We start from the raw sequence: 27726 nt of genomic DNA, 5'->3' as shown, positions 1-27726 counted from the left end.
CGCTCCCTGGGGACATCGGCTGCGGCTCCCGTGACACAAAAGAGGCGTTTACAAGGCTCATGTTTAGGGTGGAACAAACCCGGGTTTAATCTCTGGAAGGTGAAGGAAGAATCCCAAAGGAGCCTGCCCCAGGCGGGACACCGGAGATGGGAGGGGTGGCAGCAGCCGCCTGGGTCCGAAATGTGACATACAAATGGCATTTGGAGTGATCACAGAGCAGAAACGCAGCTTTCCTCCCTCCAAAAAAATGCATCTTTCCGCCCCAAAAATGGTGTGTGTGAGCCTCGGAGAGGCTCGTAGTAAAAAGTGAGCTACAAAAGGCTTTTTAAAAAGTGAACCTATCCCCAAATAAATAAACCACTGAGTCGTGCCCGTGCCGTGCACTGGTGCCTGGGGGTGCCTCGTGCTGGGGGTGTCACCAGCACCCTTCGCCCACCTCATCCCACCGTGGGGCTGCTGTCCTGCAAGGGGACACCTGGAAAGGTGCTGGAATGCTCCTTCCTGCAGCCCTGTGATGTCCCCAGGGCTGGGCTGGGGTCACAGCTCAGTGTCCCCACGCCTCGTCTGAAGGGGACAGGGACCTTTCCCACAGCTGGGAGCAGGGAGAAGGCCACCAGCGTCCTTGTACAGTCAGGACCTGCCCAGCTCCCAAACGGGGACACGACCTGGGTGCCTCTGAGTCCTGACACCGCCAGTGCTCCCCAGTGCCAGCTCAGGGCAGTGCCCAGTCCCACGTCCCCTCAGCGGTGAGGGGACCCACGGGCCGCTACGTGCCCAGGGACAGGAATGTGACATTGCCCTCAGTGTCCAGGCACAGCCCCTGGCTGCCCTCAGGCCCTGCCACGGAGCACCCGCTGCCACCGTCCTCCAGCACCCGCCGGTTGTCCACGTCCCTGGGCCGGGGCACAGGCGAGTCGCGGTCCCCGGGGCCGGGGGACAGGCGCTTGGTGTCGGCAGACTCCGAGTCATCCGTGCCCGGCGTCTTGGAGCCGCTGTTATCCTCGTCCAAGGGGCTCTCGGCTCCCTCCAGCTCCGTGTCCGACTCACCCTCCTCCTCCTCCTCCAGCGTCAGCTCGAACTGGAACTTGTCGGTGGTGCCGGGGGACACGGCGGGTCCCTCCGGTGGAGGGGAGGGGCTGCGAGGGATCATGCTCTGGTACCATTCCCGGTTGTCCTCCAGCGTGTCCAGCAGCTCCTGGGCGTCGGGGTGCACCAGGTCGGCCCACGTCTCCCACAGCGGGTGGGCGATGAAGTCGATGAATCCCACCTGGAGAAGGCAGAGAGCTGAGCCCCCCTTGCCCGGCCCTGCATCCTCCCTGGCCTGTCCCCAAGCTGCCATCCCCCAACCTGTGACTTCTCCACGGAGGCGGTGTGCTTGTCACACATGGGGCTGATCTCCATGCCCTTCTCCCGCTCCCGGTCTCCTTGGTGGAAGAACTCCACCATGATGCGGTCGGTCCACTGCCGGTACAGCTCCAGAGGCTTCGTGGGGTTGCTGAGGTCGGCGCAGTGCACCATGTTCTGCAGCACCTGAGGGCGTGGACACCGTGTCCTCTCTGTCCCCCAGAGCCACCCACACTGTGCCACCCCGTTGGGTTTGGGAAGGTGGTGGCACCGAATGGGACATCCCGGCAGGCCAGAGCCAGGATGGACACCTGCAGTGCTGGGAAGGATCCCCCCCCAGAGGTGTGTGACCCCACCTGGATCCTGTCGGAGTAGTTGTCCAGCAGAAGCACCCCCAGGCTGGTCACCTTCTTGGTCTCCACCATGGTCTTCAGATCCGCCAGCAGGTTCATGTGCTTGGACATGTCCGTGGCCAACACCTGGGCAGGGAGAGGTGGGAACGGGTCTCAGCCTGCTCCCTCAGCCCAGACCCCACCCTGGGGTGGTCCAGCCCCCTCATACCATATCGATGACCATTTTACGGAGCGTCTGCCTCTGCTTCCTGCTCAGGTTCTGGAAGATGTCACAGTTCTCCTCCTGGAGGAGCTTGAAGCCCACGGCCAGGTGGTGATTTTCCAGCACCGAGGCGTCGTTGTACATCAGGGCCAGCTCCGAGTCTGCGAGATGGCACTGGTGACCCCGGGGTGACTCCTGGGGTCCCCCAATATCCCCCAGCTCCATCCCTGTGCCCCAGCTCACTGGTGTTGATGAGGAACTGGTTGGACACCCCGGGGTGGTCAACGTCGTGGATGGCGCTGGCGAAGATGGCAGCCATGATCTCCAGGTCCGTGAAGACAGCCTGGAAATGGTGGGAAAAGTCACCGGGGACACGTCACGGCCCCGCCAGGGCACACCTCAGGGTGGCCTCAGGTGACGAGGAATCACCTCCAGCGCAGGTGTGGAGAGGAGGACGTGCGTGGACTGCGCCACGTCGGCGGCGTGCAGGTTGTTGTGGTAGGCCACGTCGGCGTGGTAGTGGTCCTCCAGCGTCAGCATGTAGGTGATGAAGGTGTTGACGGGAATACGGAAGGTCTTCATCAGGTCACGCTCCTGCGGGGAGGCAGGAGGTGGCTCGTCCCCATCCGGGCACAGGGACAGGGACATCCCTTGGCGGGACGCTCACCTGGAAGATGCTGTACATGATGACGGTCAGCGGGCGGTTCCCCGAGTACTCAGCCACTTTGAACACGTCGAGCCCCCACTTGTTGGTGTCCTCCAGCTCCTGGGGGGACCAGAGGGACAGAGATCCATGGGGGGGCTGGTGCTGGGGTCACCACGCTCAGGGTGGGGGGTCACCCCCGCCAGCGCCCACCTTGGCCAGCAGCGCCTCGCGGTCCGTGCGCACCCCGAAGCGCGGGATGCCGGCGGCGGCCAGGCTGGAGCTGTGCTTCAGCTTCCTGACGCCGCTGATCTGGGACATGGGGCGCTTCCTCCGCTCCTTCTCCTTGTCCTTCGCCAGCGCCGAGGGGATCTCCACCTCGTGCTGCTTGTCTGGGGTGACACGGGGAGGGCGTGAGCGGGGCAGGAGCATGAATTTCACTGCCAGCATCTCCCCCCGGTCACGCTGAGGACAGGCACAGGTCATACTGTGACAATTTGGGGGGCTGCGGTGCTTTACCTCAGCCCCATCCACACATCTGCCTGGACACTCCTCCAGGCACACAAGGATAGCCCCAGTGCACCAGTATACACCAGTATGAGCCACCACTGCCAGTCAGGACAAATGCTGTGACACCTCCGAGGCAGCAAATCCCACTGGGACACCTGGGAACCCCCCCTGGTCCCCCCCATTCCATTCCTCCACAAGCAGCAAGTGGGACCCTCCCGCTGGCATCATCCCTGTGGGCACCCCAGCTCTCTGGGGACACAAAGGCCACCCTGCTGCCAGCGGGGAGGTGACCCTGGGGCAGGGGCTTCCTCACCCAGGAAGGTGCTGGAGATGTACTCGGAGACCTGGTTCCCGGAGCGGCTGGTCTCCGAGAGGTGAGTCAGCTCCCGGTTCAGCATCCGCTTGAACTGTGGGTGGTCGGCAGGGTCAGCGGTGTGGGGGGCTGCCAGGACAGTCTTGGGGGGTGTCTCTGGTGTCCCCATGCCCGCCAGGGTCACCCTGAGGTGCTGCCTTACCTTGTTGGAGGCCATCTCGCTGACCGAGTGCCTGGTCTGCAGCGTCTCCAGCTGGTCCAAGCACCAATCCAGCTCCTCCAGCGTCTCCCGCGAGAGCTTCTGGTGGGCATCTTCTGCTGGGGGCACCCGCCCGCTTGGCAAGGGACCCTCCGGCCGCGCTGCCACCCGCCACGGGGACGCTGGTGCCGCACCAATCCCGGGGGCTCACCAGCATGAGGGGTCACGGCACCCCCAAATCGGGGCGGCGAGGGACACGGGGGGACGCTGGGGTCGGGGTCAAGCATCCCTGGGCAGCGTCAGGCTGTCCCCATGGCGTGGCGGCCCCCGGCACGCGGCGTGCCACGCTGTCCCGTGGGGTGACAGCCAGCCCCGGGGGCAGCCGGGCTCCCGCGGGGCCCCGCTCACCGCCGGGGTTTTATTAATGGAAGGTTTGACGTCAACGGGAGCTTTTCCACCGCCGCGAAGGGCGGCCAGGCGGGAGGAGCTGCCGAAAACCAGACATGGATCCCGAAGGGCAAAGCCGCAGCTCTGCCTTGGCTTGGGGCGAAGGGGAGTTTTTGTTTTGTCGCACCCCCAGGGCACGGCGGGACACAGCCTGGGGACACAGCGACAGCCGGCTCGTCCCAAAAAATCTCCCCACCACCGTTTCTCCCCCCGGCACTCACCGCAGAGGTTGGCCTTGCTCCCCGAGGGCAGGCTGCTGCTGGATCCTCGCCTGTGAAAAAAACAGGGGGCTGAGTGCCTGGGACCCCCGCAGTGGTGCCCCGTCCTTGCCGTGGGTTGGGGTCCCCGCTCAGGTGACATCTTCGCCCCCTGCCCGCTCACTTGATGCCAGCGCGGTCCTGGAGGTGGGTCAGGTTGCTGCGGACGGTGCGGAGGCTGGCCAGGACCTGGGGGGGCGAGAAGGGGCTGGGGTCGTGCGGAGCCCCCCAAAACACCCACCCCAGCGCTGGGCACAGGCCGTGTCCCCTCCTGGCCAGGGCACAGCGGTGGCACCTACCTGGGCAAAGGGTGTGACGATCATGTCTTCTCCATGGCTGCGGGAGGACACGGAGTGTGAGGGGAGGCTCGGGGAGGGAACGGGGGTCCCAGGGGACGCGGGCTGCGGGGGGACACTCACAGGTCGCTGGCGATGGAGGAGTTGCGGGACATGGCTTTTGGGGACAGGTCGTAGTCGCTGTCGGAGCGGTACAAGAAGGACTCTCGGCGCTGGCCGTGGGAGAAGGTGCCCTGCAGGACCAGCCCCGCGCCCGGGCTGGCCTGGGGGTCCAGCGCGCTCCGGCCGGGGGGGCCATTCTCCAGGTCAAAGCTGTGAGGGGACAGGGGACAAGGCTGGCACGGGGCACAGCGACCTCAGCCCAGGGGATGCTGCCGGGTTTGTGGCGTTCTCTGTGCCACCATCTCGCTGTGCCCAGCACACTCTGCCTCGGTGACACTGTGGTGACACTGGTGGCCAGTCTGGCCCTGCTGGCTCCTCCACCTGCTGCTGAGAACGGGCACAGCTCCGGGCACATGGACCCTCCCTGCTGGCACAGTCTGGGGGCTGGGACAATGACGAACAGAGCCAGGCTGTCCCATGCCACCCAGGTGGGACAGGACCCACTGCTCTGAAGCTCCCAACTCCAGAGACCCCAGGAAGGGCTGGCTCCTGCCTGTCCCTCCCCGTACCTGTCACCAGCACCACGGTCCCAAGTCCTTCGGAGCCTCAAAGCCTCCATCAACCCCGTCTCGAGGTGCCGTGTCCCACGGAGGGGACATTATCCCAGCCACGGCACCGAGCCAGGGGACATCGAAGGACAGAAACCGACGCAGAAGCCAAGCCCCGGCCCCTGGGGACACGCTGGCGGCAGCCCAGGGGCACCCCAACCGGAGTCACCTGGCAGCCGTGTGCACTCAGGGGGCGACAGGGGACAGGGATGGTGACCCTGCGGTGTCCCCAAGCTGGCCACGGCCGCCTCACCCACCCTGCTGGCCCCGGGGGTCATGGGAAAGGCTGCACGCAACAGGGGACACAGCGAGGGACATCCAGAGCCTGTCCCCTCCCGCAGCCGCCACCGCCGTGAGCACGGGGACGAGCCACCCCCAAAAACCACCGAGAAAACGCGGATGCCACCACTGAGGCCACCGCGTCCCCAGCTGGAGCCCAGCACCTACCCGATACAGGAGTGCCTCCGGGACGGGCACCGGCTGCCCGGCAGCATCGTCCCGCTCCGGTAGCGCCGGTGGCTGTGGCGGGGCCGTCCCCGGCGGTGGCAGTGCCAGCCGGCACCGCGTCATGCCATCCCGCAGCCCCCTTGTTTTCCTGCCTCGCCTTCCCATCGCCGATGGTACCGGCGACACAAAGCGCCATTGTCCCTCCGACGGCCCCGCGGGGTGATGCCCGCGTCTGTTCCCGGCCCCGTGCCACCACCCCTGACCCCGCTGTCACCGCAGGGGACAGCCCCGGGGGACAAGAGCCCCTGCCACGGGCTTGGTGCCTAATTAACCCCCCTCGTTTCAGCGTTAATGACCTCCGAGCGGTGTCCGTGGCGGGGCGGGCGGGGGGGGGACCGGGGCCGCTATAAATAGATGTTGTCGCTGCCGAGGAGAGATGTGCTGAGAGCCCCACGGCGCCCCAAAACCAACCCCAGCGAGCTCCGAGATGGGGAGCGCAGCGAGGAGCCGCGCCGGGCGGGTTGGTGCCTTGATTTTTGTCCCCACCGGGTCACCCCTGCCTGGCCATCGCTGCGATGAGTGTGTCCGTGCTCAGCCCCGCTCCTCCGGCGGCTCCCCCTGCCCCGGCTCAGCCCCCTGACCATGTGGGGACAACCCGCTGTCCCCTCCTCGTCCCCGCGGGGCCCGCAACAGCCCTGAGGACGTGCCACAACTCCGCGGGGGGGAGGCACTGTCCCCATCCCTGGCGGCACAACCTGGTGCCACCCAACCCCGCGGGGACCCGCCAGCGTGTCCCCTCCTTACCAGAGGGGATGCGCCACGGTGAAACGCCGCTGCAGGCGGATGCTCTGGTTCATCAGGAGCTTCCTGAAGAAGACGGGGGAATTGCGGGGGGAAGCGCGGGGAGACGCGGCCGGAGAAGCCCCCGGCGAGCGGGGCGGGCTGGGCAGCATGGCCCGTCTCAGGGAGCCCCGGGCCGGCGGCGACGCCGCGTCGCCCCCGGTGCCGAGCAGGAAACGTGCGGCCGTCCCGGCCCCGGCAGCCCCGGGAAACTTTCCATCCCCCTCCCGCCCTGCGCCTGGGAAATTAAACAACTGTCTGGCTCCGGCAGCCGGCGCAGGGAGCGGGTCCCCCCCCGGTGTGCCTGGCGGCCCGGGCACGTGGGCCCTCGCTGGCCCGGTGCCACCGGCCACCCTGCTGTCCCCGGGGCGGCGGCTGCTCCTCAAAGGGCACGGGGTGCTGCGCCTGGACACGAGCAAAAATGGCCCACGGAGCCCCCGGGGACCCAGATGTACAGAGGGGATGCGCCACGGTGACAGTGAGGGACAGAGCTGAGCACGGAGCATCCTGGACACACAGTGTGGCTGTGACATGGTGACACTGAGGGACAGAGCTGAGCACGGAGCATCCTGGACACGGTGTGGCTGTGCCATGGTGACAGTGAGGGACAGAGCTGAGCACGGAGCATCCTGGACACACAGTGTGGCTGTGCCATGGTGACACTGAGGGACACAGCTGAGCACGGAGCATCCTGGACACACGGTGTGGCTGTGACACGGTGCCACCAAAGGACACAGCTGAGCTTGGAGCATCCCAGACACGTGGTAGGGACATGCCACGGTGCCACTGAGGGACCTGCGAGAGCCAAAGCCACCCCACACCGTGCCCCAGCCCCTCCCTGGTGCTGTCCCCTCCTGGAGCCACAGAACAGAACACGGAGCATCAGGTGACAATGACACTGTGGGGGACCCACTGGCCTGGCAATGGGAGCTGGCACCTGCCCAGCCTGATGCAGCAGGATGTGGCTACCTGCTGTTCCTGATGGCCACAAAAACATCCAGCAGCTGGCCGGGAGCCAGGAGGGACAGCAACAGGCTCCCCCGCCACGACAGCACCAATGGGGACCCCAAACCCCACCGGATTGCGTCCTGGAAGGGTCACCTTTGCTTTCAATGAACTGCAAGCGTGACTACGGGGACATCAGGACAGATGCTGGGACAGAGGGACACCAGGGGAGAGGGAAGAGCCCCCTGAGGTGGCTGGCAGCCAGCAGCCCTGGGCAGCAGAGGCTGGGCTGGCCGCAGGACAGCTATTCCCAGTCCCCAGGACAGCCAGTCCTTATCGGAGTGTCACTGTCCCCACGTGTCTGTGCAGGGGTGGAGGACAAGTGACACCAGAGCCATGTCCCTGCGCTGTGCCAGCTCCTCGCTGTCCCCACAAGCCGGGCTGGGAGAGGCACGGGACAGGGGGAATGGCCCAAAAATAGCCCTGCAGCAGCACGGCTGGGCCAGAGCCACTGCGGGAGGGAGCGAGGTCACCCCGGGCAGGGCCAGGCCAGCCCTGTGGTGGCTCTGGCTGGGCCACGGGATGGGGACAAGGAGGAGGGTGAGGACAGCGAATGGGGACAGGGATGGGTGGTGGGAAAAAGGGGGATGGGGGTGACAGGGATGGGGGTGACAGGGGCAGTGAGGTGGGGACAGCGGGGGACAGGAGCGTTGAGGGGAGGTGACAGGGACACACGGTGATCAGAACCGACATCCCGGGGCTGGAACAGCGGGGCCGGTGACAGAGGGGTTTGTCCCCAGCCCACCGGCTGCTGTGCCCCGGTGCCGCTGTCCGGCCGCCGGTGCTGAAGCCGGGAGCGGCCCCGCCGGCCGTGCCCTGCCCGGTGACCCGTTCCCGGTGCCACCGGGCCATCACCTCCGCGCTCCCCATCCCGCCCTTACCGGGGGGGCTCGGACTCATCGCCGCTGCTCGGGCCGCTCTCCTCGATGGTGAACACCACCCGGGCAGCCTCGGGCTCGGGGCCTCGGGCCGCCTCCGCCAACCGGCAACCCAGCGGCGGCAGCAACGGGGTCCCGGAGAATCGCCGGCGCACGGCGCCCACCGCCGGTGCCGGTGCCGGGCCCGAGGGGGCGGCCTCGGCGGGATCGCGGCAGCGCTGCCGGGAAATGGAGCAGCGGTGAGGGGCGAGGGGAGCGGCCCAAGGGGGGTCTCTGCTAATCCCGGGCCGAGGGTCCCGCCCGGGCAGCGCCCCCCGCCCGCCCCCGCCGGTACCGAGCGCCGGTAGCGCGCTGGCGCCCCCTGCCGGACACGGTGCGGCGCTGCAGCCCGCCGTTACCGGGGAGTTACCTGCGCGAGGGGGGCACGGGGAAAGGCACCGCCGGGAGCGGCTCCTCCCGCAGAGCGCGGAGCCACCGGGAATCCCCCCCCGCCCCGTTCTCCTCTTCCTCCTCCTTCTCCCGCCGCCACCGGAGAGGACCCCCGTGACTTCCCCCGGGACCCCGCCGGAAAAACCCCCGGAGCCGGCGCGCAATTACGCAGAGGTGAATAATAATTAACCGCCCATTAAGGGGATAATTAACTCCCGCTCAACGCCGCCAGCCCGGTTATTGCTGCCCGGGGGCCCGGCGCTGGGACGCTCATACCGGGGACACCCATCGCACCCCGGGACACCCCTCGCCCTCCCCCGGTAGTCCCCGGTGCCGGTCTCACCTCCGCGCCGAGGAAGGGCAGCGCTGTCCGGCTCCGTCTCATCGCCGTCCCTGTGGGGGGAGCTCCGGGAGCGGCGGCCGGGAGGGGCTCGCAGGTGGGGACCCCCCGTCCCGCGGCTGGGGACACCCCGGGGACACCCCGGGGCCGGGACACCCCGGGGCTCCTCCCCACCGTGATTTATGGCCACCGGGGCACGGCCCTACCTCGGGTTTCAGGATCCCCCCGCCCCACTCCCGGTGCTCCGGTGGGCTGGATGGGGACAGGGACGTGGATCTGAGGCCACGGGGAGCTGCCCCCCGCCCGCAGCGCCCACCGAGCCGCGAACCCCCCGGTGCCACGTTAATGATCCACCTCGGACACCGGCCACCCACCGCCCCCGAGAACCGGGGCACACGGCAGAGCCCCCCCCAGGACCGAACCCGGGGGGATTTGCCAGCACCGGGAGCGGCTTCATCCCGATCCCACGAACGGCCGATGGCCGGCACGGGGGTCCCGCCGCCGCCAGCCCCCCGGTCCCTCCGGCAGCCCCTTACCGGTGGCCGGTCCTCGCGGCGAGCGCGGCCTCGGCCGAGTGCAGCGGAGCAGAAGGAAGGCGATGTGCGTGCCTGGCCGCTCGCTCCCTCCCTCCCAGCCCACCTCGCCCGGGGGCCCCCCCAGCCCGGCCCGGCCACCGGCGCCGCTCATCCCGCACACACCCCGCCGCTCCGGGAACAGCCCGGGGCCGCCAGCCCGGCCCGGGGGGGGACCCCCAGTGTGGTTGGGGCTCCCCCCGGGAGCAGGGGTTTTCCCCGGGCGGGCTGCAGAGCACATGGCAGACAGGAAACCAGAACCAGGGCAGCAGCTTCTTTATTCAGCAGCGTGGGGAGCTCGGGGGGGCTGCAGCAGGGGGGTCAGCTGGGGGTGGGGGGGCCAGAGGACCCCTCCATCACTTTGCTCTGGGGAAGAACAGAAAGAGAAAGGGCTGAGAGTCTGCACCCCACACCCGGTGCCCTCCCCCAAACCCCTCTCGCCACCCCCAATGCCCCCACGCACCATGGGCACCTCATCCAGGTGCTGGAACTGGGGGGTCCCACGCCGGGACCACCGCACCAGCAGCACGGCCCCCCCTGCCACCAGCAGGCACACGGCCAGGGAGATGATGACGACCACGCCAGGGCTCAGCTCAGTGGGGTGCTGCTCTGTGGGGGTGAGATGGGCGCCCCGTTATTGCCCCTGGCACCCCGTTATTGCCCCCCACTGACTCGTGCCCAACCTTCAAGCACCACAGAGAAAAAAGTGACTCAAGACTGGCTCCGGTCACCCTGATTGTCACCACCCCAGCCATGACAGACCCAGCTCTGGTGTCACCTCCACTCATGGGGGACCAGCTCTGGGCCCTCCAGCTCCCCTGGCAGAGACTGGGGGAGAAAAGGGGAGCCCTCAACAACCCCCCCAAATAAGGGGGAGCAGCCAGGGGGGGTCTGGGCTCACCTTGGGGCTGCACCCCTGAGCCACCCTGTGAGTGCAGCCCCAAGTGGGGGGTCTAGGGGGGCACCCATGCCCATGTGCAGGTCCCCCACCTGCCCAGTGTCCCCCAGCCTGGCACTAACCAGAGTTACCCGCTGTGCTGCCAGTGACTGCTGTCGTTCTGGAGCTGGTGGTGCCTGGGCTCACGGTGGGTGTGGAGGAGCTGGGAGAAGCAGCCCCAGAGGGCCTGGGTGAGGATGGGGCTGGCGTTGCTGTCGAGTTGGATGGATGCTCCGTGGATCCGGAGACGTTTGTGTGGGATGGAGTTGATGCTGTGGTGGTGATGGATGAGGCTGTCAGAGGTGGTGTTGATCCCGGTGACCTGGTCGAAGATGGAGTTGTGGTGGCGCTGGATGGAAATGATGGAGTTGGTGGGGTGGTGCTGGGTGGAGGTGACAGCGTTGGTGCTGATGTCAAGGTATGTGGAGTTGATGCTGTGGTGGTGCTGGATGAAGATGCTGAAGATGCTGTTGGTGCCGTGGTTGAGCTGGATGGAGATGCTGGACTTGGTGCTGCTCCTGAGGTACTGGATGGAGTTAATGTCGTGTTTGGGCTGGATGGAGGAGCTGAAGATGTTGATGCTGTGCTGTTGGATGGAGCTGTACTGACTATTTCTGAGTCAGAGACAATCCAAATCGTGCTGTGAGACCCCTGGCTGGTGGTTGTGGCTGCAGGGGATGGAGATGGTGTCCCTGAGCTGTTCACAGACACTGGGAGGACACGATCAGTGCCACGTCCTGGCCCCGGACCTTGGAGGAGAGACTTGGTCAGCAAGGACACGGCAGGACCCTTGGCAGGGCAGCAGCACCTGCCCCACCTCCCGGCCTCACATTTCCCAGGTGTTTTTTATCACACAGAAAACTGGGATTTAGCCAGTATCAACTCCCAGGAATCCAGAATCTGAAGAACCTCCCAAGCTGTCATTGCACGGGCACAGCGCTGCTGGGGACAAGCAGAGCAGCGTGGCAGCAGCGGGCAGTGCCACGGCACAGGGACACGTGCCAACCCAGCCCTTGTGGCACCCACCGGACACCCTCAGGGCCAGGCGTGGTGGGGACTGTCCCGCGGCCACGTGGGACAGAGCAGGTTTGCCTGGCAGTGCCCCTTATCTGCTCAAATCCTGTTTGCACAAGAGGAGCAGCAAGTCCGGACTGGCCCCAGGGGGACACGGGGCAGAAATGTCCCCTGGCAGAGCCCGGCGTGGCTGAGGGGGGGTCCCCCCAGCTGCCAGGATCCCCACCCAGCCGCCACCCTTTTTTAGCCAGGATGGGTGAGCCGAGACGCCTCGGGGTGCAGGGAAGGTGCGGGGAGCTCTGACTGAAAACGGGGGGCCCGCAGTGGCACGGAATACCGGGCAGCCCTTTGCCCCGGGAGTGCCGAGGTGGTGCCAGGGTACCCGTGCCAGGACCAGCCGGTTTGGCAACACCGGCCTCTGGGAGGGGCAGGGTGCTCCGCTCCAGCCTGGCGCTCCCGTGGAGCCGGTGAAGCCCCCCGGTGACCCCCAGCTCCGGGCGGGACACGGGACCCCCCCAGTGCCCCACTGAGCCGCCTTGGGGGGAGTTTTAGGGGGTGATGCAACACGTGGTCACCTCCCCGAACTTCCCCGGTGCCCCGGACGCTCCTCCCGATACCCTGAACTGGGCGGGGGGAGCCCACACACCCACGCAGCCGGTGGTACCGGGAAGCACCCAGCCCCCCCCCCGGTGGCACCGGGACCCCGCGGAGCCCTCCCCGGTGCCCGGTACCTGCGGCAAGGAGCAGGGCAGCGGCGCAGCAGAGCAGGCGGAGCGCTCCCCGGGCCATTCCGGCCGGTGCCGGTGCCGGTGCCGCCACCTTTACCCGCCCCGGGGGAGGCGCCCCCGCCCGCGGCGCCGCCTGTCGGTACCGGGAGGCATCGCAGCGCCGGGAGCCGGCGGGCACCGGGAGGACCCCCCCCAAAAACTCCACCTCCCAAAATTCCCCCCGCCCATCTCCCACCCCGGGGCCGTGAGAGACCCCCCCTCACCTCCGGTACCGGGAGCCAAGCCCTGCCCGCAGCATCCCGCCATCTCCGGGGACACGTGGGGACACACCGGGAAGTGAGCACAAAGGACCAGGGGATGTGGGGACATCGAGATGTGGCGATCTGGGGACAAAGGGATCTGGGAAAAGTGAAGACACCGGGATCCAGGGACACCAGACCGTGGGAATTCGGGGACAAAGGGAGCTGTGGTCATGAAGATGCAGAGACAATGGGATGTGGGGACTTGGCGACACAAGGACACTTGAGGCCGGACAGGTGGCTGCCCCGTCCCGTCTTTGTGTGCCGGTTTGGCACATCGGGGGGCGCAGCACGATTCTTCCTCCGGAGAAACCGCGGCCGGTGGCACCGCGTCCCCGGGGAGCCACCCACGGCCCGGCACCGAGCCCGGGGTCCCCGGGGAGCCACCAAGGGACCCCCCCTCGCTTTCCTACAGCTGAGCGGGGGCGATCCCGCTGCTGGAAAGGGTTGGAGCTGCCGCCGGCAGTGTCCCCAAAGGCTCCGGGGACACAGGGAGGGTCCCCGGGGTGCTGCTCGCCGGGATGGCGCCCCGCAGGTGGCGGGGACACGGAGGAGGAGCCATCGAGGTGCCGGGAAGCCCGAGGAGGTTGTGGAAATCTGGGAGGAGCAGAGGAGGCCCGGCCTCGCTGGGTGCCTCGGGGTGAGCGCCGGGGGCCAGGACAGGGGGGTGTCGGTGAATCCCCCTCCCCAAAACGGAGAGAGGGTTTTGGCAGGGCAGAGCCACAGCCAGGAGCAGCAGTGGGGTCCTCTCGCCCACCTCCTCGAACACGGGGACCCCCAGCCCCAGGGCGGCCCAAATACACCCATATCCCCCCCCGCAACATCCCAACCTTTCACTACCCCCTCCCCACAACATCCTCCACCCTTTCCCAACTACCCCCAACACCCCCCACCCAAAAAAATAACAACAACAACCCCATGGACCCCTTCACCCTCCACCCTCTCAGGGGCTCTTTGCCAGCCCTGGAGGGGCCTCAATCGCTGCTCCCCGATGCCCATCGCCCCCCTAAAGCTCCCCAAAACCGGCTGGTCCCCCCGCACCCCAAGATGGCACCCGGCCGCGCCACTTCCTGCCCGCGCCGCCCCTTCCCTCCGTCCCTTCCCGGCCCATCCCGGCGCAGCAAACAGCCAGAGCACAATTCTCCGTGTCGCGGGGTTTTACTGGGACCTGACTGGAATGTGTGGGGCGCGGAGGGGCTCCGGAGGAGCGATCCGGGCCCCTCTCAGTCCGTGCGCGATGGGGAATTCCCCCCGGCTTCTCGCTTCGCCCGCGGTCCGTGCGCGGGGAGCGCTCGGTGCCCACCGTCCGGAGCCGGTCCCGGTGCTCCCCTCAGAGCCCTCAGTCTGTGTCCGGGGAGATGGAGAGATCATCGCTTTTCTTCCTCCCCTCGGCACCCCTCAGTCCGTGCCCGGGGCGGGCAGGGCGCTCCCCCCCAGTCCGCGCCCGGGACCCCTCGGTCCGTTCCCGGGATAAGGGCGGGTGCTCTCCCCGCTCCCCTCGGTCCGTGGCCGGGATCCCTCGGTCTATTCCCGGGACCCCTGGGTCCGTGCCCGGGGCGGGGCGGGCGCTTCCCCCCGCTCCCCTGGGTCCTTGCCCGGGACCCCTCTGTCCGTGCCCGGGCTCGGGTCCCCCGGGGTCAGTACGCCGGCACCTGGTGTTGGTGCTGGGGCAGGAGCTGGCAGCCGCTGTTGACGTGGCTGAGCACCTTCTGCTTGAGCTGGGCGACCTGCTCGCGGAGCAGGCTGGCGGTGGAGGCGAGCTCCGTGTTCTGGCTCTTGAGGCTCTTCACCTTCTCCTCCAGCCGGGAGATCCGCTCCAGCTTCCTCTTGCGGCACTTGGAGGCCGCGATGCGATTCCTCAGCCGCTTCCGTTCCGCCTTGATGCGCTCCTGCGTGTCCATGTCGATGGGGGACAGCGGCGGGCTCTCCCCGAAGCTCGGCACCTCGGGCACGATCTGCGGCTCGTCCTTTAGCGGAGGCGGCGGCGGAGGCGGCGGCAGCCGCGGCGGCGGCGCCGCGAACGGGCCGGGGTCCGCGGCGTAGCTGACGGCCGGGTAAGTGCTGAGGTTGGCGTAAACCGGCGGCTCCGGGGCCATCCCGGCGGCGGGCAGCTCGCCCGCGCCGCCGCTTCCTCCCCCGCCGCCGCCGCCCGCGCCGCCGCCGCTGCCCGTCGCGCCGCCGCCCAGCTGGTTCTGCTTGTGCAAGTCCTCCAGCGCCTTCACGAAACCCTCGGCGAACTCCTGCTCCTCGGAGGCGGCCGCTTTAGGGTAGAGGAACTGGCCGCTGGTCGGAGTGGTGGTGACCAGCCCGTTGGACTGGATGATGAGCCGCTCCAGCTCCGGGGACGCCAGCTTGAGCAGCCCCAAATCGGGCGAGCCCATGAGCCCCGCCGCGTCGCCGCTGGCCGCGCCGGGAGCTTTTAGCGCTGCCGCCACCTGTTCCGGTAAGGCCATCCCGAGCGCGTCCTTCTTCATCATGCTGCCGCCGGGAAAAGGCAGGAGGAGGCCGCTGCTGCCGGAGGACGGGGCGAAGCCGCTGCCGAGGCCGCTCAACACATCATCATGGTAGAAGGGTGTTTCCATCCTCCTCCCCCGCCCGGCTGCGGGGGAAACGGCGCCGGGGCGGGGGGAGGACCGGGGCGAGCGCGGGGCGGGGAGGGCGGGGGAGGCGCCCGGTGCGCACCGGCCGCGGCCCCGCTCCTGCGCGCGCGCACACGCGTCTGCCGCGGCCGCGCGTCCCGCGCCCCCTTAAATAGGCGGCGGGTGGCGGTGACCTCACCGCGTCGAGATCCCATTGGCTGCAGATGACGTCCTCGCCCGCCGTCGTTTGCATACGGGGCGTGGCACCGCCTCCGCGGGGTGGAGGCCACGCCCCGCCCCGGCCACGCCCCGGGCCCGTCTCCGCGGCGACCGGCGGATAAACGGGACAACAGCGCGCGGGGCCCTGGGATGACGTCAGCGCGGGGGAGGGGCGGTCACGTGGCCTCGCGGCGCGCGTCCCGCCGGGGCTGATGGGCACAAAGGGAGGGGCGGGAACCGGGCACCGGGCACGGGAACGGCACCGGGCACAGGGCACAGGGCACCGGGAACCGGGCACCGGGAACGGCACCGGGAACCGGGCACAGGGCATAGGCCACCGGGAACCGGGCACAAGGCACCGGGAACCGGGCACGGGAATGGCACCGGGCACCGGGAACCGGGCACAGGGCATAGGCCACCGGGAACCGGGCACCGGGAACTGGGGACGGGAATGGCACCGGGCACAGGGCATAGGCCACCGGGAACCGGGCACAAGGCACCGGGAACCGGGCACAGGGCATAGGCCACCGGGAACCGGGCACAAGGCACCGGGAACCGGGCACGGGAATGGCACCGGGGAGCCGGCCACAGGGCACCGGGCACGGGAACGGCACCGGGAACCGGGCACAGGACACCGGGAACTTAGCACGGGAATGGCACCGGGAGCCGGGCACCGGGAACTGGGCACTGGGAATCAGGAACCGGGCACCGGGATGGAACCGGGCACAGGGCACCGGGAATTGGGCAGGGGCACTGGGCACCGGGAACTGGCCACTGGGAATCGGGAACCGGGCACAGGGCACTGGGAAGCAGGCACAGAGCACCGGCATAGGGTACCGGGAACTGGGCACGGAAACCAGGCACCGGGAATGGGAACCGGGCACAGGAACCGGCCACCTGGCACTGGACTCTAGGTACCAGCACCGGCACCAGAACTGTCCCTGGCACGGGCACTGGCTGCCAAGCGCTGGCCACTGGGCACCGGCTCAGGCCCTGGTACTGGACAGTGGCCCGGAGCCGGTCCCCGGCTGTAGGATGACTACAACAAATAAATAAACGCACTGGGCCAGACCCCGCCACGGGGCCACACGGGAACCTCTGGGGACAGCCAGGCCACCACCCGTGCGACACAGACCGGGACAGGCCACTCTACCCGCAGTGGCAGTGCCCGGGCACAGCAGGGTTTGTGTGGCCTGTCCCCTGCTGGGACAGAGCCACCCTTCCTGCGTGTCCCCACACCTCCTTGTCACAGCCTGTCCTGATGTTTGTCACCGGTGTGTCCCGGTGGCACCGGCGTTTACCCGGTGAACAGCCGCAGACGGTTCACCGGGAGTGGGGTTACCCCATCACCGCGCGGTCACTCCCGAGCGGGCGCCACCACCGTGGGCACAACGAGCCCGGTGCAGGCGGCACCGGGGAAGGAGTTAACGGCGGTGGCGGTGGCGGTGGCAGACGTCACACCGGCCGAGCCCGCGGGCGGCTGAGGGGGCGGATCGGCGTCAGCGCTTGACGTCACCGGCGCGGGGGGAGGCAGCGCCGGTGGCCGCCGATGTCCCCCCCCAAACCCCATCGCCAGCACCGGGCAGGATGCGGCCCCCGCGCCGCCGAGAGCCCCGGGGACACCCGGGACACCGGGGCGGGGGACGCTGCAGCCGCCTCTAACTGCGGCCAGATGCTTCCCGGGCTGCGCTAACGAGAGCGATCAGTCAGCTCTGGGCGTTTGGGACATGGGGGACAGGATTCGGGGCACCCCCCGAGCCCCCGGTTCTGCCGGTGCCTGGAGCTCCCGGCTCGGTGTGTCCGTTCTGTCTGCTGACCGCAGCCAGCGGGGACGGTGGGGCACGGCACGGGGTGTGGGGATGGCACACGGAGTGTGGGGACAGCACGGGGCGTGGGGACAGCATGGCACAGGGCACAGCACAGCCCTGGCTTCAGGGGACACGGGTGACACCCAACACAGGGCTGGGACAGAGCAGTGCTGCCACTGGGGAAACTGAGGCACGAGGAACAACCGGGATCTACCCTCTCCTCCCCGAACAACTGCTGTTAATTAAATCCCATATAAACGCAGTTCATTAAATCTCAGCTAACGCAGAGCGGCCCCGGCTCTGTGTCCCCCGCTGTCGCCGGTGTCCTGTCGCAGGGTGGGTGGCAGTGGCGGTGCCGGTGTCCCGGGGCGAGCAGCTCCCAGGTGAAGAAGCCGCCGTCCTCGTTTCCTCTCCAAACCCCTCATTAGGGGCGCGGCCGGACCGGCAGGTTCAGACTTTCCATCCTGACCAAACCCGGCCGGCCAGGGACAGGGACCAGGGCGGGAGGTAAAAAATTCCTCCCCTTCCCCTGTCCTAACCCTTCTTGGGGACCCCAGGGCGGGGACACACCTTGGGCACCTGCGCCCCGCGGGTACCCACCCGTGCACCCAGCGAAACCGGGGCGAGCAGAACCAGCTCGGACCGACGGTGCTTCCAGCAGCTCACGGAGGAACCAACCGGCCCCGGGGCCTCCGGGGATGAGCGGCTGGCCAGTGGCCAGGGGATGTGAGCCATGAGCCATGAGCCCAGCTCCGGCCCCACGGCACAACCCCCCGAACCCCCCCCGCGAGGGTCGCAGCATCCCCGGGGTACGTCCCGCTGTGTCCCCGCGCCACCTGCGCCCAGCGTGTCACCGCTGCTGCTCGTCCCGCGTGTCCCCAACCCGAGAACACAACGCCTGCAGCGAGCCAGCAGCTTCATTTTCTTAATGAGCCTTTAATGAGGGGCGTGAATCAGCGGCCCCTTCCGCCAGGACAGACCCGTGGGGAGGTCCCCGTGCAGGCGGCTGGTGGCAGTGCCACTGTCCCCACGGCGGGGACACTGAGGCTGCTGTTCCCGGAGGCGTCAGCACCCACTGAGTCACAGTGTCGTGCCATCTGCTGTATTTACCCCGGGTGAGGATTTGGGATGAGCCCCGTGCCACCGCTCAGCAGTGAGCCTGGAGCAAGGCCACGGTCACCAGAGCATCCTCACGGCTCCTGCTGTCCTCCAACATCGCCACCAGGACCATCCCCTGGGTGCCACCAGCTCCACGACACCAGAGGGGCCCGATCCTGCTCCAGACTGGACACTGAGAGCGTGGGCTGGACACGAGGTGCCCGTGGGCTGCCAGGGGTGCAATCCACGTCCCCTGGAAAGGGGAAGAGGCAGGGTTTGCACCCCGGGATTGGCACGGCAGGCACCGGGCACGCAGAGGGAAGCTGCCTCTTAGTCATTGCCACAGGCACGGAGAGAGGAACCGAGCCGGGAAAACAAGAAGTCACAGCTGTGCCACTGCCTGTCCCCAAACCTGCCCTGTCTGTCCCCGAGGAACCCCCAGGGGCCTCCGACAATCAAAACCAAGAATTCAAAAAGAAAAAAAAAAAGGAGGAAAAAAAACCACACAGAAAGAGAGAAAGAAAGAAAACAGATTTAAAAAGGAAAAAGGAGGAGGAGGAGGAGGGTTTGACGTGTATTTTTAGTTGCTTAGCACAGCCCTGAAATATTTCGGCAGCCACTCCCTCCGCGTCGCTGGTGTGTAACTATTCCTGTGCTGCCTCCTCGGCGAGCCTCAGAACTTCTGAGTCACCGTGGGGCTGTCGGAGAGACACAAACCCGCGGCTGCCACCAGCTCCACTGCCACCAAAATAATCCCGGGAAGGCTTTCCAGGGTGCCCTTTGCTGGGTCTTTCCGTGCGGGACGCGTTGGTCCTGCCAGGTTCTGCACCCACCCACGCTGGCAGCCAGCCTCAAACCTTTATTTTTTTTTCCTCCCTCTCCTCTCTGGTTGTTGCTTTTATCTCGCTCCTCCTTGTTTTAATTTTTTTGTTGTTGTTGTTATTTTTTTTTAACCTCCCCGCTCTGCCAAGGGGCAGGGACAGCCCCAGACACTTATTTTTGGGGTAGAAACTCCCCAAAGTGACAGCTGAGCATCACATCGATGCCCTTCCAGCAGAACCATCTGCCACCCGGCTGCCCTTTGTGGGGACAAAAATATTCCTGCCGAGGTGGAAAATGGAAAAGCGGGCGGGGAACGCTGCTAAAGGCCGTGGTGTAATTAAACAAAACGCAGAATTTAACGAGCTCCACCAGCTGACCTCCAGAGGAGATAAGGAGCCAGGAGGACTCTACCCCGGAGCTGGAGCCAAAGGTCCCATTGTTGCAGTCAGGATTTCTCCTCCTGCCAGAAAAAAACCCTTCAATCCCAGCGGGGCTGGAGCTGTTTTCCCTTTCCAGCGGGGAAGCCGCAGCACACGGAGCCTCTGAGGCTGGAGGGATCCGAAGGGAGGGAGCAGGTTCGGGAAGGGAAAGTCTGACACAGCCTGGCCTTTGTTAAAATGCCACAAGATTTGTTTTTTTTTTTCTTTTCCAGGAGGGGAGGACACATCACCCCATCCATCCCCTGGAATTGGCTCTCTGGGAGAAGCCCTGGGATGAGCACGGAGCCTCCACAAGGAACAGCTCCACGGAGAAAACGTGGCTTGGAGTATTGGAAACGGGCTGTTTGGGGATTCATCCCCAATTCCAGGGCTCAGGGGAAGGGTTCTGGATCAGGCAGGGCCCAGCAGCATCACAGACACACAGAGGGAGGAGGAGGCTGGAAGAGGCTGGAGATTTATTCTCGCTCACCACTGCGCCCAGTGTTATAAACATTAAAAAAATAAAGTCTATAAAAGCATGTTCTTCACTCCTTTTCAGTACAGTGGCGATGGCAGAGGTTCCAAGATGAGAACCAGTTGTCCAAACCCCCCCAAAAACCTGCTCGAAACAAGTCACAATATCATTTTTTTTTTCTCCCCCCTCCCAAAATTCATCCATCCAGGGAAGCTGAGGCACACCCTTCGTGCAGGAGCTCAATTTGGATCAGCCAGGATATTCTGAGGGTGTATTTTGCTCATGGGATGGAAGACTGGAGCAACCTGACCTGGGAATTCCCAGGAGTTTCCTGAAGCTGCAGGAGGGGACACGTTCACACGCTGGCCTGTGTCCCCAAGGGAAGATAATTGTTGGCTGGGAGAAGGAAGTGACAGGTACAAGTGAGGTCAATCACCAGGTACTGGAAGAAATTAAGGTTGAGAAATCTCATCAGAGTTCTCAGGACTCGGTGTCACAGCAGGAGGGAGAGAGTTTTTAAAGTAAAGGGGGGAGGTGAAATAAATCCACGGAAATCAACTCGAGTTGCTTTTCCAAAAAAAATAGAAATAAAAAAAATTAAAATTAAATCCCCTGTGAGGAATAAGGGGGGCACCAGCCTCATACAAAAAAAACCCAAACCAAAACAACCAAACCAACAAAAACAAAAACAAAAACCTGTTCCTTTGAAGGAAACTTCTAATCTGAAGTCGAATTAGCAATCAATTAATTGGGAAATGCTCATTTGTCACAAAGCTCTCTTGGGTACCAGCCTTGAAGGCCCATGTTCATCCCTCCTCCAAACCACTGGAGAAACAGAACTCACTGGCCAGGAGAGGAAAAAGCAATCAATAGCTTAAAAGTTTGTTGGTTTAAAAATAAAAAAAAAACCAAAAAACCCCAAACCTTTAGGACAATTCACGTACAGACACAACATCCTCAAGTTCACTGTTTTTAAAGCAAAACACATCTGTTACAAACAAAACGAGTTTCCCGAGCTTCAAGTATTCAAAAAAAAAAAAAAAACCCAAAAAACAAAATACCAAAATCCAAGCAATCCAGAAAGTGTTTGCCTTCCTTCTGGTACCTCTGAACAGGAAAATATCTTAAATTCAACCTGGTGAGCCTGAAAAAATTCACTCTCAGGAGCAGGCAGAACCTCGGTCCTTAACCACAAATGAATTTTTTTTTTTAAAAAAAAATAACATTTCCAATGATTTACTGACTACAAGGAGTGGAAACTCCACTGGATTAAAGCATGAGGGGCTTCCACAGGAACATGATTTGGGCTCTGATTTTGATGGAAGAGAGAAGGGGAGAGAGGGAACGTTTTTTTTGGACACGTGGCAACCCTGAGGTGACAAAAACCCAAACTCTGTCCCCGGCCCGGGTGCAGACGTCTCACTGCTTGGCTGATTGCCTGCCTGGCTTTTTCTCCTGCTGGCCTCTTCCACTGCCTGGAATCCCTCGGCCACGGCCTCCAAACACACCTGTGGAGCAGAAAGGAGGAGGTGACACAGTCCCTGCAAGCCAGAAATGACTTACACCTTCAGTTATTCATGTTTTACCCAAAAAAAAAAACAAAACTGTTTGGTTTTTTCAGCCTTAGAAGCAGAAATGTGATTTTTTTTTTTTGACTTCTCCTTTTCCAGTCCCAGATCTTTTATTTTAGAAGGTGCATCAATTCATTCCCCCCTCCACTTCAGCAGCATCTCCCTGGTGTGTCAATCTCCATGGTTAATGTTAAATCTCGTGGTAAACTGAAGTTTCTATCCCCAAAAATGGAACCAGGGAAGCGACAAATTTAAAATCCTGAGAGCTGTGAGGGCAACTCAAAAAATGGACAGAGCAATCCTTGGCTCTGGAGAGGACACAGGGATTTGGGATGAGCATCCTCAGTCCCAAAACCACAGGAGCTGCTGAGCCCAGCCCTCAGATTCATCCCCAAAATCCCATCCTGGGGATAAAGGGATGTGGATCCACCCTGCTGCACAAAAGGCAGAGCCCAAAGGAGTCTCAGCCCAACAAGAGCTTCTCTAAAGAGGAGGAGACGTGCCCAAACCAGAGGCAAAACATAAATTATTCCCAACCCTGCAGTGCTTGGGATGCTCCTCCTGGAGCAAAAGCTGGGCACTTGTGAGTTTGGCAAGCAAGAAGTCAAAGGAGGAGGATTACCAGTGTCAGAAACAATAATCCTTTCAACTGTGAGCACAATTACAGCTTCCCTCCTGCCTGCTGGCCTCCCAACAAAATTGTCCTGCCTTTATTTTTTTTTTTTTTTTTAATTTTTTTCTCCCCTCCTCCCTTCTTCATGTCTCGGTAATGAGAGCCAAACCTTTGAGCTAATTAGCAAATGCCCAAGCTTCCCTTGAAAATATTCCATCAGCAAATTGAGGCTGCTACATGGAAACAAGCAGGAGCTCCACCTCGGAGCTCCCCATAAGGTGGGCATTGCCACAGCAGAGGAAAAAAAACCAAAAAAAAAACCCAGTGTGGCTTTGGTGTTTATCCCAAAAAATCAAAAAAAAAAAAAAAAAAAAAAAATCCCTCCCTCCTGTGCCAAGTGCTCCAGACACTGCAAAGGCAAAGAGGGGAAAGAAAAATAAAAAAAGGGCTTCTTTCAGATTTGGAAAAGGTCATTTCCAAGTGGGAACTTCCAGGGGGCAGCAGCAGAGATTTCGGGGAGAGGGGAGGAATGGCCCCAGGTCCATCCCACCTGTCCTGCCAGGATTCCTGGCACAGCCAAAGCAGCTCCTCAAGGCAGAGCTCTCCAAAAAAAGGCTTCACACCTCCCTGTCCCCATCCCCGGGGCAACTTCCAAATTTTAGTTCAGGATTTTTAAGCTCCTCACTGCCCAGAGCAGCCCCGGGGTTGTGGGGTGACCACAAATCCCAACGATGTGGCATTAGGGGAGAGCAGAGAAACGCCTCCCAGGCTTCCAGAGGGATAATTTGGAGGGGGGAAAATAAAAAAAAAAGCAGCATATCCCCCAGCTGAACTGTCCTGGGATCACCTAACCCCGTGAAATGGGAAGGGCTGTTTTTGTGACCTACTTCTTCCCAAGTGGCAACCTCCCCTTTATCAGAAACGTGAATTATTCCTGTTTCAGGAGGAACTCAAAACCCTCAGATAGTTTTGTCATTTTTTTTTTTTTTTTTTTTTTTAATTTAAATTCATTAACAAATCAGGAAATCCCAAGCTCCATTTTAAGGTGAGGAGAAGATGATTTTTTTTCCTCCCACTGCCATGGGCAGAACCTGGTCTATTTTCACTTTTTTTTTTTTTTTCACCCAGAACAGCCTTTTGTTTTCCTCTTGGCCTTGCTTAAGCTACAGTTCTGCAGGGCCAGGCTTCCAAAATGAGTCAGGAGGAGCTGAAACAGTCAAGTTCAGACTCTCCCAAGCTCCTGCCCAACCCCAGGAAGGAGGGAATTCATCCCTGGCACGGATCCTCCCTGTTCCTTGGCAGGAGCTGCCTTACGCACTCGCTCGACTGGATCCCGCCTCAGGAGCAGCTCCAGCCTCTCCCAGACACAGCCCTGGCTTTTAAAACTTTGCAACAAAAAAGGGGGGAATTTAAAAGGCAGAGGGATTTAATTCCCCTTCCTCTCCAAGCTGGGGGGAAAAAAAATAAAATTTAAAAAAAAAAAAAAAATAGGATTTTTTTTTTTTACCTCGGCCAGCTCCTCCAACCCCACGGCCTTTCTGCTGCTTCTGCTGCTGCATCCCACCACGGCCTCTGCCCTTGGACACCACCTCCTCCTTCACCATGTCAATGATTTCGTCGGGGATCCGCAGGTATTTGATGGTGCTGCCACGGATGTAACACTCTGGCATCCTCCAGAACTTGTCCCCATCCTGTTGGGGAGCAACACGTGAGGCCACCAGCAAAAATTAGGGTTTTTTGGGTCATTTTTAGGGTATTTTTGAGCCATTTCTGGAGAGGGTGACAGCTCCAGCAGTCTTTGCTGGGAGTATTATCTGTAAGCAGCTGTGAAAAAGGAGAAGGGGTTTAACTCCCCCAAAACACAAACTCTAGTTTCAATTTGTTCCACAGCTCCCTCAAACACTGGCAGAAAATGTCAGAGGAGGAGGGTGAGGAAACGAGGCCCTTCCTCCCCTCTGGCACGAGAGGGGAACTGAAAGTGAGGCAAGAGAGTTAAAAATGGTGGTGAAGAGCCCAAATCTGCTAAGAAAAAGGCAGCTGTGGCTGGGATTCTCCTGCAGCTGGGAGTCACCCCACTCCTTCACTCCTCTGGGGTGTGGAAGGAGCAGTGAGGCAGCTCTGGAGCCAGCTGGCCGTGGGATGTGAGCCTCCAGAGCAGCTGAGGGATATAAGGAGCTCACACATTAATATAAAAAAATAAAGAATTAAAAAAATAAAACCTTCAGGTGCTCATTTTCAAATCAACCACCTCCCTCGCTTTGCTTTCAGACACTTTTCAGCCTTTTCCTGGGTTTCCTTAGGACTCACCCCAGCAGGTTTTCAACCAGTGGTTGTGGGAATGAAAACCCCCGGAGCTCGGAACAAACAACTCCCTTGGCCATGATGTAACCAGGGGAGGAGAGGAGGGACTGGGACCCGCCTCGTCCTGGCTCCTGGCTCCTGGCTCCTGCCTGCAGCTGGGATGGCTCCAACCCGCCCGTCCTGATGCGCATCTCCGACTCCTGATGTCCCAGGAGAGGAGGTGAAACCAGCACGCCCCGTTCCTGCTCTCCTGGGACAGCAGCTTCCAGCCCAAACACGCCCCGGGAGTTATTTGGGGCAGCTCTGCCTGCACGGGCAAGCCCAGAACGAGGAGCAATAATTCCCTTTTCCAAAAGAGAGACACAGAGACACCCCACCCTGCCTTGGATGTGCCTGGCTGCTCCTTGGCTCGGGATGCAGGAAGCTGGAGCTCCAGACTCCGTGGTTTCCTCCTTCTGGTCTCCCCCACTCCTGGGAAAGAAGAGGCTCCCAGCTCGTTGTCCCGTGCCATCTAGCGGCCAGTGTCACCAGATCCCACCTTCACCCAAGATTTGGGGGCGTTTGAGGCTGCCCTGATGTGTGTGGCAGGTTGTATAATCAGAAAATCGTGGAATGGTTTGGGTTAAATGGGATTAAAAGATCGTTCAATTCCACACCTTTCGCTACCTCAAGTTGTTCCAAGCCCTGTCCAACCTGGCTTTGGACACTTCCAGGGATGGGGCAGCCACAGCTTCTCTGGGAATTTCATCCCAAACCCTCACCACCTTCACAGGGAGGAATCCCTTCCCAAAAATCCCACCTAACCCTGCCCTCTCTGTCAGTTGTGTCACTCCAGCCCGTGTCCAGAGTTTCTCTCCGTGTTTTTGTCGGCCTCTTCAGGCACTGGAAAGTCACAATTAGGTGACCCCGAAGCTTCTCTTCTCCAGGCTGAACAACCCAAATTCTCCCAGCCTTTTCCCAAATTCTCCCAGCCTTTTCCCCACAGGAGAGTTGCTCCATGCCTCTGATCATCCTGGACTTGCTCCAACGTCTCCGTGTCTGGCTGATCCCTCCAGATCACCCAGAGGGAATAAAACCTGAGCTGCTGCTCAGGCAGAGCACTGAGCCTTTGGAAGCAAATTTCCAAGGAAAAAGGAATCATCAGCTGTGTCCTGGGCACGGGTAAAGCTTTGCTGTCCCATCCTCTGAGTCCTCCTGCTAAATTCCTTGTCCCACCATGACCCAAGATCCAGCCACAAATTCCCAAATTCCCTCCCAAGCCTCACTCAGGGTGTCTCCTCTGTCACAACGATGTGCCCCAGTAACACCACTCCAAACTCCTGCCGTGGAGACCACGGGGACCTGAGGGGACTGCAGGGAGATTTTTGGAAGAACAAGGATTCCTGTCAGCTGCTCCCGTGGAGCTCTGGCATTCCAGGGCTGGGAAAGCACAACAACAGCTGGATTTCCATCCATCTGGGCTTCCCACAGGGACAAGACCAGACAGTTCTGATGGAGGTCAAAGTCCAAAACACAGATCCCAATCTCCTGGAGCAACTTTGGCCAAGGGCAAAGGTCCCAGACAGCCTCAGTGGGTGACCTCAGCTGGATGTGGAGAGACAGGGAATAACTGAGATTGTGGTGTTTGAGGCTGCCTGGGAGAGGCAAGGGCTCTGGTTTTTGGGAAACCTGGATCAGCATCACACCACAGGGCCCCCAAGTCCTCACACAGGGGGATGAGGGACACCCTGTGACATGCAGAAAGTCCCCTGCACACATACACAATGCTCGTTCATTATGGACACTAATGAATTAATCAATAATTATATGAACACGACTAATAATTATATTACATCTGCATTTCAGGCAGAGGGCCAGGCTTCCATAAGAGCAATATGAACCACGGCAGGGGCTGTCCCTGTGGCTGCAGGGACAGAGGAACCTTTGGGGACAGAAACTGGGGTGACAGTGGCTGTGTCACCCCTGCCTGCTCCTGGTCGCTCCCTGGGGACACAATGAGTGGTGACCACTGCCCGGTGGCCCTGGACACTGCCCTGGGTGACCACTGCCCGGTGCCAGGGGCTCCCTATAGGTGACCCCTGCCCGGTGCCCGCTGTCCCCGTGGGTGTCCCCTGCCCGGTGCCCGGTGCCCTGCCCTTACCCTCGATGTGCAGATGACCTCCCGCAGGTTGATGTTCATCCAGTTGTCGCAGCTCACCAGGTGCCCGTTGTACGTCTCTCCGTTCTTCAGCTCCACCAGCTACGGGAGAGAAGCAGTCAAAAGGCGCCGGTACCGGGACGTGCCCGGTGTCACCCGCACGGCACCGGCGACGGGAGCGGGGCTGGGCCCCGAGGCCGGTACTCACCATGGGGTGGTTCTGCGCCGTCTTCAGCAAGGATAAGGGCAGCTGCGGGGGGAAAAGAGAAGAAAGGCCTCAGGCACCGGCCGACAACGGGACACCGGCGGGGACACCGAGCGCGGCACCGGGCACGCCATGCCGGGCAGGGGGATGCATAAGAGACAAGCCAGGCCCTCCCCTCCGGTGCATCCTCCTCCCTGGGCCGGTTCCCGTTCCCCGGCCGCGCTGCCGCCGCTCACCATCGTGCCGGAGCCGGGAGCCGCCGCCGCGCCGGGCGCTGCCGCTCAAACCGCCCCCGGCTCCGCGCGGGGCCAATCAGAACGCGGCGCCGTCCCGCCGCAGCCAATCGGAGCGCGGCGCGGTCCCGCAGCAGCCAATCAGAGCCCGGATCGCGGCCCGGCCGCACCGCGCCGCTCGGTCCGCGCCTTTACGGCGGCACCGCCCGGGACGGGACGCGCCGGCACCGGACCAGACGCGCTCCGGACCTCCCGGTACCGCTCCCAGCTTCGTGCTCCCCCACAACCAGGCAAGAAACCCCTCGGGAGGCTCACGGTGAGCGTTTTATTTAACCAACCGCCCGCCCCCAAATCCCGCGCTGAGACGAGCGAGCGGGAACCACTCTTGCTGCACGGAGGCTCCCGCTGCTCGGTAACGGGTAAAGGCCTCCAGGCCGTCCCGCTGGCGGGACTTCCGGCGCGACGGCGGAAGCGGCGGGCGCG

General features: G+C 63.0%; 5 protein-coding genes across 5 annotated transcripts in view; 1 reads left to right on the top strand and 4 right to left on the bottom strand.

The window, feature by feature from the left end:
• UBA52 (ubiquitin A-52 residue ribosomal protein fusion product 1) overlaps positions 1–27726 on the top strand; it is a 196724-nt gene that overhangs the window by 50771 nt on the left and 118227 nt on the right. The window lies entirely within an intron of this gene.
• Positions 63–6781, bottom strand: PDE4C (phosphodiesterase 4C). The gene is given in 16 exon segments (XM_066336394.1): positions 63–1267; positions 1348–1530; positions 1701–1823; positions 1906–2060; positions 2143–2242; positions 2329–2493; positions 2567–2665; positions 2756–2934; positions 3366–3459; positions 3568–3680; positions 4233–4282; positions 4393–4457; positions 4568–4604; positions 4688–4876; positions 6526–6715; positions 6718–6781. Coding segments are annotated over 16 exon segments (2307 nt in total). The 3' UTR covers positions 63–766.
• On the bottom strand, positions 10045–11076 carry LOC136371784 (protein CIST1-like; the record flags this gene model as incomplete). The annotated part of the gene is made up of 3 exons (XM_066336059.1): positions 10045–10151; positions 10249–10394; positions 10815–11076. Coding segments are annotated over 3 exons (453 nt in total), but the record flags the coding sequence as incomplete, so codon positions are not given.
• On the bottom strand, positions 13903–15473 carry JUND (JunD proto-oncogene, AP-1 transcription factor subunit). Its single transcript, XM_066336396.1, has one exon. It carries the CDS (start codon positions 15343–15345, stop codon positions 14401–14403), a length of 945 nt encoding a protein of 314 aa, XP_066192493.1. The 5' UTR covers positions 15346–15473; the 3' UTR covers positions 13903–14400.
• Positions 20168–27652, bottom strand: LSM4 (LSM4 homolog, U6 small nuclear RNA and mRNA degradation associated). The gene is made up of 5 exons (XM_066336074.1): positions 27247–27652; positions 27014–27055; positions 26809–26907; positions 23875–24058; positions 20168–21691 (listed from the first exon to the last, which is right to left on the bottom strand). Exons 1-5 carry the CDS (start codon positions 27247–27249, stop codon positions 21603–21605), a joined length of 417 nt encoding a protein of 138 aa, XP_066192171.1. The 5' UTR covers positions 27250–27652; the 3' UTR covers positions 20168–21602.

This window comes from Sylvia atricapilla, chromosome 26 (genome assembly GCF_009819655.1).
Source record: "Sylvia atricapilla isolate bSylAtr1 chromosome 26, bSylAtr1.pri, whole genome shotgun sequence".
Taxonomy (NCBI): Eukaryota; Metazoa; Chordata; class Aves; order Passeriformes; family Sylviidae; genus Sylvia; species Sylvia atricapilla.
Note: the sequence above shows the minus strand (reverse complement) of the source record. Positions and strands in the feature narration are given on the sequence as shown.

What these genes read in the sequence shown, in the direction of transcription:
- LSM4 (XM_066336074.1), bottom strand. An exon ending in CGGCGCAGAACCACCCCATG is followed by an intron (nt 26,908 to 27,013) that starts GTGAGTACCGGC and finishes TCTCTCCCGTAG; the next exon opens with CTGGTGGAGCTGAAGAACGG. An exon ending in GGTTGGAGGAGCTGGCCGAG is followed by an intron (nt 21,692 to 23,874) that starts GTAAAAAAAAAA and finishes TCTGCTCCACAG; the next exon opens with GTGTGTTTGGAGGCCGTGGC.
- JUND (XM_066336396.1), bottom strand. Translation starts at nt 15,345, where the DNA reads ATGGAAACACCCTTCTACCATGATGATGTGTTGAGCGGCCTCGGCAGC.